This window comes from Bombus pyrosoma, linkage group LG9, assembly GCF_014825855.1.
Source record: "Bombus pyrosoma isolate SC7728 linkage group LG9, ASM1482585v1, whole genome shotgun sequence".
In the NCBI taxonomy this organism is placed as follows: Eukaryota; Metazoa; Arthropoda; class Insecta; order Hymenoptera; family Apidae; genus Bombus; species Bombus pyrosoma.
Genome location: NC_057778.1, coordinates 412230 through 423543, shown reverse-complemented (window position 1 = coordinate 423543; position 11314 = coordinate 412230). Strand labels below are relative to the sequence as shown.

The following is an 11314-nucleotide window of genomic DNA, read 5'->3' as shown; positions in this document are numbered from 1 at the left end:
TTTACCCTACTCCATACATATGTAGTGATTGCTTAGGTTCAAAGGTCACATTTTATCATACGCAGTCAACTATAACAGCGCACGAATTCTATATATTCAAAAGGAAACCTCAAGAACACTTAAACAGAGATATTGCATTAATTTTGTGCAATAAGATTGTGCAAAAATGATAAACATTTTGAAATCATATCGTTCAATTTAATTTATATAACTTAACACAGAATAGTCAATAAATTTATACCATTAAGTCTAATGTAAGCCTATCTAACTTCCAATAGAAACACTGAAAAAGTACTGTTTACGATAATTGTGGATTTTAGTACAAATTATACTGTTACGATTTTTAATATAAATTTTATTTTATTTTTTTTTTCGCGTAGTGAATAATCAGCGAACATTTCAAATCTCGAAATTACAACAACAATCATTGTTTAAAATTATAATCATTAAATATTTAGACTAGTGGAATTCTGTAAATTCTAAGTTGCCTAGTTAATTTTTTTGGAAGTTTAATATATTAGACGTCATCACAGGATCATATAATCACATCGAAGGTGTCACACGAAGCAAATCCATTGTCTGTCGCGCAGTAATTTCCCATATTGCGGAAACGAGTTAATATATTGACAGGTAACTCATCTTTCAATCTCATCCCTGGTCCAAAAGCAAATTACTCGATCGAAGCGAGGAAATAGCGAGGTCTGCATTGAGGGGGTCCTTCGTGTCCATGGCACGCGATGTCATATCACGTTATTGAGAGCTACTTGTCACTCCCTGCTTTGGCGTCATAGCAGGACAGGACGTCCATGCGGATCATTCAATTAATTCCATCTTTACTCGCATAAATACCGACGATAACCGTAGGAAAGTTCTGTACGTCTACCATTGTCACTTGTCATTTGAGCACCATGTTATGAATGTGAACGGCGAGACATCTAAACACGAATGCATCTAATTATATCTGATATTTAGAAATCACCTACATATCAGTTGTGTTAACGGATCACTATTCACACGACTGCATTCATTAATTATATGTAAAATGAAAACATTGACATTTACCTGTTCTGTTCCTAGTTTCTGTAATATGAAATGTTTTAGAAACTAGTAATTAGTCCATTTTCTATTTATATTTTCTATTAAAAGCGACAAATATAGCTAACTGATGTACATAATAATTATAATATTTATAATTTGCAGAAATTTGTCGTGTGTGATATACAACATAGGATGTTCTTAAGAATGATTTTAAATAAAATTAATATAATTTTCTAAACGTTAGTATACACTTAAAAAGCAATATGACTTCAATCCTCTTAAATTCACTACGACACACATGTAATTTTTCTATGTATATGTTTGATATGCAATATGAAACATGAAAATCAGCAAAGCAGAATCTTTGACATTCTATCAGTTCATTTTTATGAAAAAGTTTCTATTAAAAGGCTTTCCTAGATTTTCGAAGTAGCAAGTTACTTTCATACACTTTATAAACTGAATATTGTATTAAATATGATAACTATATTATTATTAGTAATACCTTGCTCTTGTCCTATAACGTTACGTATTATAACAATTTAATTCACAAAGGAATTTTTGTGAACTGTATCAATAATACAAATTCTGAATATCATTCATCATCAATAGATAATTTTCAGAAAGAAAGAATCTATATTTCTATGCAGTGGAACGTTGGATAATAGGCTCTTTCCCTGTCACATTCACTGCTTGATGCAATTTAATTTTGTTTGAACGTAATATAATAGGCAGTGTGCGAGCCATTTATGTGGCAGGGTGTTATAGATTATTGGCTCGACGGGTCGTGAGTCTCATACCATTTCTGTTAGGCATTCATTTATAAATGCCACAATTCTAACAAAGACCCTGATTGCGATGTTCGTAGATAGTCATCGATGCTAACTCTCCTTCTCCCTAGCGTAATGCGTTCTGGGCGTGTGCACGGCACGAACATCGCTACTTGAAATCAACTTACCGCTCTATCTGTTCAGCGCCCTCGTTAAATTCAAACAATAGCCTTTCTTTTATTCGTATACGAATACGAATTTTGAAGTCGTACATATACAAAGATCCCATAAATGAGAAGATGATTTTTACCGAATACTTTCTACCGTATCAATTTTATGTTATAAATAATATTGTATATAATTTTGAAAAATTACCTTAAAATTATTCAACTATATTGTTTTCTAATATTATTACGCGATCTATTAGGTTGTGACATAAATCAGAAATCAATTCCACTGTTTATTAATTTCGTAATTTCATTATACAAGTATATGATTAATATACAATTCACAAGAAACAAATGGCCATTCTATTCCTACGTTGACCCTGTTACGAAATTATCAATCACATGGTGCTCAATAGCTAACAAAGTTACAAACTACTAAGAACCATTAATACCACTTTTATTACTTATCTATATTACGTTTAATTTGACCCTAGTCCATAATTAACTTTCCAAAACGATCGAATATTATTCCGTGAAATTTCATCGTTCAAGTTATAGAATTCTTACAGATCGAATATATTTTAAGGCAACGTCTTCTGCTGGACCATAAAGCTACCGTTTTTGCAGTGTAATGTACCCGTGTCGAACTAGAGAAAGAACGAGCAGGAGAAAAGAAAAGAAAGAGAGGAAGAAGGACGCGGCTGTTGCATCGTGGCAGCGCAGGAGCGCATCAACAGGATCTCGCTGGACCAAGTTGCTTCAACTATCAGTAGTGGGGATGATAGAACACGTGGTGGGGATATGCCGGTTAATGGAGTGGGGACACGCACGAAGAAGAGACGAGTGGAGCTCCCTCTGGCGAATGTCTCGCGTCAGTCGAGCCGTGTATCGCGTCGCGGTAATGTCGTGTTGTAGTTGCGTGTTTCGCGTATCTCGTTTCGAGCACTGATGACGCTTTGCTTACCGTGATTATGAGCGACGTGAATTCAGTGAAATCAAGTTCGACATATTGTTCCCGATATGTTTTGAAAGCAGTGAGAAGGAGCAGCGCGCGATAGAAATAACACGCAGGTTTTATTGTGAACGCTGGACCGCGTGCTTTCCGGCCGTGTCGGTCTTTCCTCTTTCGGAGTTTTCAAGGTTACGGTTTCAATACCGGCACAAACGATCTCGGAGACTGCCGTTTTTGTCTGCGGTTTCGGTCGTCCTCTCTCTGTCACTCACGTGTCCCTGTCGCCCATTCTGAAAAGAAAAAAAAACTGGAATACACTAACTCCTGTAATTTTAACGTTCGTCGATTTCTATTTCACCCGCGTAACTTGATATTTCCATGAATTTGTATCGTTTTTTCCCACCTGTACATACGTGATGTGTTTCTTGTTTACTGCTCCATTCAACTAGTTCTTCGTTGAATTTCATCGGAAACAGTGAAGTTTTACTTGTAAGCAAACGAAAGTATTTCTAACAGGAAATCGAAGAGAGGTCACGTTAACGATATAACATTACTGGAGCGAAATTGTTGGTAGTTTCGTGAGAAGAGACTTCAAGGTCAGGAAGGAGTAACTACAAGAAAGACGTGTCGGTATCATAACAGTGTTGGAAGAAAAGAATTCTTACGATTCGACTGAATGTAGATTAGTGTATGTTCTGTGATTAAAGCCATATTGTTTATTTGACGTCTTCCATCCTTCTGTGAAAGGTACGCCAGTATACATTGAAAACGTGCAAGTTTGTATTATCCTTCGAACAAAAGTGCTACGAAAATCCCTAGCATTCGAAGTACGTATAAAGTAATAGTGGTAAATATCTGATAAATAAAAGATTTCTTATTGCGCGTGCTACATTATATAGGCTATAAACAAAGCCAATACCTAGCAGGTCGTGCGTAATAACATTCGTCGGTTGTAATTTGATGTTCCGAATTGAGACACGTGCGTTTGAATCGATCGCGTTTAAAAGGATTAATACCTTGAATCGGTTGAATTTCTCTGTTATTCTCTCTTACCGACCGAGAAGCGTGCTTCGTGAAATTGAACGAGGCAGGGACACGGAGTACAATTACCCGCGTTTTTCTTTTGATTCTTAACTGTGCACCGGGAGAGAGAGAGAGAGAGAGAGAGAGAGAGAGAGAGAGAGAGAGAGAGATAAAGAGAAAAAGACTCGTAGCAAAGCAGAGGCTCGCTTAGAAGCGTTCGAAACGAGAGAGAGATCGTATCGGCGCGTCGAACCAGTTCGATCGTCCGCGCCTCGTAATGAGCCGGGGCACCGCACGTTGAAGATCGAACGTGACCAGTGCAGTAACCCTCCTCCCCCTCGCGCGCGTAGTCGATCGGTATTCTCGAAGGAGCCGTTAATCGAGGGTACCGCCCATTACAAGAAAAAGCAATCGGACCCGGGATCGGTTTCAGGCCGATTCGATAGCGAATATCATACGTGACTTCGTTCTTTCCCTGAAGACGTCGTCGTCGATCCGCATTCTTTCGAAGATGTCGCGGCGCGTAGTTTCGAGACAGAGCGCATAGGCTAGGAGGAGACAAGGACAGAACGGGACGAGATCTCGGAAAGGAAGTCGAAGGGAGAGACACGTGTACACGAGAAGAGAGAGAGCGGCGGGGGCGTGATAAAGCCCTCGCACTCCTCGTCAACGACAGACATGACGATGGCTAGCAACATTGTGGTTGAGTGGCTGCGCTCGCTTCACTTAGGCCAATATTCCGAGTCGTTCATCGACAATGGCTATGACGACCTTGAGATTTGCAAGCAAATCGGTGATCCTGATCTGGATGCGATTGGAGTGTTCAATCAAACGCATAGAGCTAGATTACTTCAATCGGTGAAGACACTGAGAGAAGAGGGTGCTGCGAGCGTTTACTTCACCTTGGAAGAAAGCAACGATTGTTTGTGCGACAATGTCAGCTCGAAATCTTCTAGAACGTCTTCTGAGAGACCGCTCAGCGATAAAGAAGCGCAGAGGGCTTCGCCAACTGCCAGCTCTTCGAGCGGTGGTCAGGAATTAACCAAGTTCGCGGACGAGTACGAGGAGGGAAAGGCGGAGCTCGTCAGAATCCCAAGGATGCAGCTACGGGTGCTGCTGCAGGAGAAGCTGAGGCACGACGGCATCAGGCTGGCTTGTCAACCTTACACAACACCGGTAAGTCAGCTTGTCCTTTTTCCTTTTTGTTCGTTTTTCTTATCCTCTCTCGCTCTTTCTTTCTCTTTATGGACGTAAATTTTCTTCATCGCTATACCTGACTATTACGTTTAAGACAAAGTTAGTTATTTGCTTGCTATGATAAAAAATGCCGCGAAAAAATTTACGGCTAGAAGCTCGGTACGATATAAGATGAGTTACATGGAATTCACGGAACTTTATCATCCTCGGAAGTATTTCGCTCTTTGATTTCTTTCCCTTCTTCCCTGAAATTTCTTTCATGTTTTTATCTTTAATTCCAACCTGTCATTGACTAGCTCATCTATCCGTCTGTTGTAATAATAACTTTGCGATTTTTTTCATGGACGTTTATGAGGTAGTTTATTTCTTTTCTAGTTTCTTTTTTATGTGTTATTTTATTTTAGATTAGATTATTATGATACGCATTGTAATCCCGTATTACAGATATTCTGTTACAAATGGATAAAATAGAATTTGACGTATTCTTTATAAACAGAGTATGTTGAGCGAAAGAAGTAAATTTATAAGGGAAGGCCGAATTTGTCATCCTTATTAATTGTACGAAAATGATAAATCTATTTTTCTGAATAGATTGAAATGAATAATTCTAACAATAAATATAATTTATGGGATAAAATAATAAATTTAAGGTATATATGTATGATTCCATGACCGAAGTTAATAGAAAAGGCAGATTTATAAATTATCGTTAATTATATTAGCGCCATAATATTTTTGGTTATTTATGATCAATATCGGAAATACGAATCGAATTATCAAATTGCGAAATAACTATATGAATCAAGAGGATGTTTCAGAAGAAAAGCAAGATAATGCAGAAAACTCGTAACCCTTGCAGAGACACGCCTTGAGAATGTAGATAATTCTCTGATTCATTATTTCGTTACAGTAACCCCACTGCTTCGGATAAGACGCGTACTGTAATTTTATACGTTCTATGATGTATATATGTATTCATTATATCTTCCCGAAGACAACGTGTAGTTTATACATTTTAACGAAACGTTTCATCATACTTTTGTTTTATATTTTTTATGAAAACAATGAATCAAAATAACAATGATTAGAAATAAATAAATATATATATTTCATTAAGAAAATTCTTCGTTTTTGAAGTTCGAATCGTTTATGTACTTTTAATATATGATAAATAATATGTGTAGCTTTCAAGCTCGCTTGATTAGCGATAAAAGCTTGTCTCAAATTTCCTGAAATTTAAATATGATAATGAAATAAATATAAATGCGCGCAGACACCCTAAATATTATATCGAAATTATACATTTATTTTGTTATCTAATACAAATTTTATTGAACGTTGGAGAAGATTCATTTGCATAAGTCGATTTCAATTAATATTTATAATCAGTTCATTTTTAACTATTTAACTGGATCACTCGATAGTCTACATTAAGGTCTTATAGCGAATGCTGGAATTAAAAGAGAAATAAGATAGCACGAAATAAAGTTTGATGAATGCAATCGTATTGATTTTTAAACTTTTATTTATGACTCACACATTTGTGTTATGTAAATTGTAAGTAGAAAAAAAAGTAGAAAAGCGTGTGGTTCGATAATATTGTTTCAAAAATTGAAGTTATGCGACGATAAAGACAAATAACCGCATCTCATGCGTAATTACATTTTTTGTTTGTGAATACAAACCACCTGGAATAACCACAGGTTTTACGTTTTAAAAAGCAAACAATTTTAAAAAAGCGCATCATATTTTCATGCAGCAGTAGTTGGGAATGGTATTTCTGAAGTTTCAATTGAAAAACAGCTAACGAATATGAAACATATTTTCTTATCTAAAGACTGCGCATTGAGCGTTATCAGGTCCATATATATGACGTCTGATTAAATTGCACCAGTTTGAATCAAACCTTCGATGTTTTAATCGTCCCTTCTCCTAATTTTTAGATTAACAAACATAGATAATTATAAATCTGTAGTTTTGTCGTAAGCAAAAATGTATACGTGTAAGTTATAGTTGTGTAGGTGTCGTTTCCTTAAAATTATTCTCATTATCTCATCAATTTTCATAGGACAAAATGACTGAAACTTGTAAATTTTTCAATTAAAATGAATTATACATTTTGTTTACCTAAAATGTACTTAAAATTCACTTATTGTTTTTTATACAACTTTTCCTTGTCCTGATAATATGAGGAATAATGTAAAAGAGTAGTAAACGTAGCGATATATGTATATTTACAAAATGGACGTTAATGTTATAGCTACTTGTATAAACGTACAAAACTTCTTTGCGCGAAGATTCAGAATCTTTTGTTACCACGATTGAAAAAGGAAGAGAAATAAATAACAGATTCATCCGACAATCACGATAACAGAAGTTACGTCGATCATAGTGTCGTAAACTAATAAATTGTATTGTCATACCACGTATTACCAATCCGACTACTAATGAAACTGAAATTGAGCTAAAGACAAAGTACACAATTGAAATGATTATTAGAACGTCACTGTACCAACGCGTTGTATCACTGTCATGACTATGAAGCCTAGCCACATTATCGATTTGAAATAGCTAATGATTCACATGGCTGGACAACGTCTTTCCAGTATCTGCTTGCGTTAATTAATCGCGCGAGGAGCTGAGTGCACTTTGAAAAAAGAAATGCACGTCTGATATTGGTACATACTGTATAAGCGTGTGGGTAATTCTATCGTCGAGGATAAGTCTGCCATTACTTACGTCCGTTTCTTGACATTATGACCTCGTATTTACACGGCTGGGGCCCTATTTTACTGGTTTATGGTCATGATGCTTAGCGCATTGGTAAAGGTACCACGTAAACAAATCGTGGCAGCCGTCGAATTTGAATGACAAAAGGCCAGCTTTTGCGGAGACTGTAAATTACGTAGCAATTACGATTGTACCGCGGTCGAAAATTTACGAGCACGTATGTTACGTTTCGCATCCGCACTCTCTCCTATTGGTTTCCGAATTTTAATTCAATCCCATCGCAATGGATTAACCGCTGTTATTCCAGTATTATAATCAATTTCACGAGTTTACGAAAAAATACTTGGGAGTTTTATGAGATGGATTTTATTGTTCGAGACTGTAAAAAGATTATCTTTACTATCCGCCCATTAATAAAGTTACTAGCACGTAGAGTTGCCAGAGTGCAGACTGATCGATAGATAGATATACGAATAAATTATCGATAGGAACATCACAAAAAGTTTGTTAGTTGAGAATACTTGAGATAATATTCGTACGAAAATTCAGGTAGGAGAAGTTTCGCAGATTGCGTGTTTTGTAATTAGTAATATGTTTTGAAATGTAATATTGATTTTGCTTGTGAGCAAATGTCGGTTTAAAACAAATTTGACAGTATTGCAAATATGCATATTTAAATATACACAGAGTTACAAATATTTATTACGCATAGTGCAAACTCAAATATTTTGATATTAGTTTCATGAGAAGTAAAACAGAATAAGTGTGTAAATTCTAAATTACATAGATTAATATATAGGTTAAATGTTCTTTACATGATACTTATACAAAATTTGATACACAACGAGGATGTGAGACAAATAAATATTATTTCCGAAAAAAAATTCGAGAACGCAAGTTTATCTTTATAATGTAAAATATACGTGAAAAAAATTTTACTCGTGTTCAAAAAAGCAAACGAAAAGTGTTCTAAACATCTTCTTTCGTTTCCCTGTACCATTTTTAGAGAGAATTCATTTTCTACATTAATACAAAGTAAATGTTATCAAAAATAGTACTTGAATAAGTTGTTTCGAAATATTAAAAAAATATTACAAAATAATAAAAAATAATACAAATTTAATAAATATAAATAGTTAAATAACGTCAAAAAATAAGGAAAAACACCCTTTATATTAAATTTTCCCTTGTGGAAGTGCTGGTGCTTGCGCGCAAATGATTGCAAAAGGGAAAGGAACGCAATAAAAATACCTGTTCTCTCTCAGAGCACGGTGGTCCGGTCGTCATCTGCTCCTTGTTCCCTCTCGATGCAGAACGCACATGTTCCTGTGGGCGTGCGTGCACGCGTGTAACCAAGGCTCTCTCGCGAATATATCGACCTTCGGCCAAGTGATATGTAGGTACTACCTTCGGCTTGGAAGCATACTTTCGTATTTATTGGTCCAATCCGGAAGGTCCGATTTGTTCGACGCCTCAACTGGGTATGTGGTCAATCAACATTCCAAGTATAGGGACCACGTAGTCAATCACGGGACCCGCGATACAATCAGTGCCACTATGCGCCTATTCATTTGTTGTTAGCTGCTCTTTCATGGTACAACTAGCAGCAACACTCGAGAGCACCGCAAGGCAATTTAAGAAAACTTTATTCTCGGAGAATAATGCAAAAGTGTGCAGTACAGTTGTAGAGGTCACGAACGAAATACGTACTTCCCTCAGAGTTAATGAAAATTGGAGACTCTGGAATGAAATTTATTTTGTTTTTAAAAGTTCTGTTCATCTTGTGCATTTTGTATATTTGTTTAAACAACATAGGTACAGAAGAGTTTATTTTATTTTTATTTGTATAAGTTTACTGCATGTAAAAAATTGTTTAGGAGAGCCGAAGTCGAGGTACCATTTTCTGTAAATAAATGTATCTAGCACGATTAGTAGTGTAGGATTTGATTCATTGTTTTATATAGTATAAGATCGTTTTCATGAAATATATTGTCGTTTAAATCAGAACTTATCTTTACTAAATCCATACTTGAACGTTATACAAAAGCTACGAATGGTCGATCAAATTTGAGAATTGCAAACAAGAAATATTTTTTGTTTCGTTTTAACCAAATATTATGAACATTCCTCTAAGATCTAGTCTTCTATGCCTCTTAAGATCTAAACGAAGAATAAATCCAAATAACAAATTGTAAAAAGTCGGAACATGGATTTAATACAATTCATTTCTAACTAAATGAAAATCATCTATTTATTATGAATTATTAATTGTTTGCTTGCAAGCACAAAGAGAGCTTTCATTGAAATCCAGCTTTGTTGTCTCAGCTTGTATTAATGCATAATCCAAACATGGAATAATCAAGTGGTTGAAGTGTCATGTTGAATTGTATGGTGGGATAGCATAACGCGTGATTGTTGCTGAGACGCGAAACAGGAGAAATGCGCTATGATCGAGCAATTTAGTAGTTTCAGCTATTCCAGACAAGAGGAGAGAGTACGGCGACCGAGTTCATCGTATAGTATAACTGTACGCAGACCAGCAGTAATAGCGTTTAAATATTTGAGCAAATGTTCAATCGATATACCTATCCCTTAGCCAACCCCGTCACAGCTCTTTCTGAACCGTCCGTTTCCAGCTCCTTTCCTCTTTCTAACCCGTTCTACCTTGTAGACGGCCGATCGAATACGTTTCCATGAAATATCAAACGCGACGAATGAGATTCTCTTATTCTATGTAGAAATAGGGTTGTGGAAGAAAGGGAACACTATGTTTTAGGCTTTGGACGATGAAAATATATCTGTATGATTCGGTTGCTCTTGATAATGAATGCCAGTTTTTATCGCAATATAGCTATCCTTGAATAAAGACACAAAGAATTTTCGTATTATTTCTCTTATTTTTCTCTGAAGTAATCTCTTAATATTGTTTGCGTTAGAATTTAGGTAAGACATGATTTGTCGTTTTGAAATATCGATATCATCATTTTTTTTCGTGTAAAGAATACAGACATAAATATCCCAAAGTAGAGATACGAACAATTGTCGGATTTTTTAAAATGTTGTAATGTAGATTGTTCCGATTGCTTACGTTAGAATTAATTTGGGTAGGATACGATTGACCATTTTTAAAAAAAGTCCTTTTTATGAACATGTGGAATTATTTAATTATTTTTAGGATATTATGATAGTTATGCTAATTTTGCATTGACATTTTCTAACACTTATTTTAATATATATGCTCTTTTTTATGGAGTGTACGAAGCTTTTGTAGATAACTGTCTATATATATATATATATACATGGCGTTGCCTTACCTCATCATAAGAAGTAGATAACAATCCATTGCTACACATTGATACACGCTCTACTTTTAGAACACTACAATTTAACGGTACTCTCGTTTCATTAAAAAATTTAATGACGCTCTTATTACATTC

The 11314-nt window shown here is 35.5% G+C and overlaps 1 protein-coding gene across 2 annotated transcripts in view; it reads left to right on the top strand.

The window, feature by feature from the left end:
* The first annotated feature begins 2854 nt into the window (after nt 1-2854).
* The window catches only part of LOC122570581 (SAM and SH3 domain-containing protein 1-like), a 373196-nt gene continuing 364736 nt past the window's right edge, over nt 2855-11314 (top strand). For both annotated transcript variants that reach the window (XM_043733079.1, XM_043733078.1), the window contains exon 1: nt 2855-5126. In XM_043733079.1, the coding sequence (XP_043589014.1) occupies nt 4629-5126 (498 nt within the window). In that variant the 5' untranslated portion in view covers nt 2855-4628. The remainder of the gene's footprint in view (nt 5127-11314) is intronic.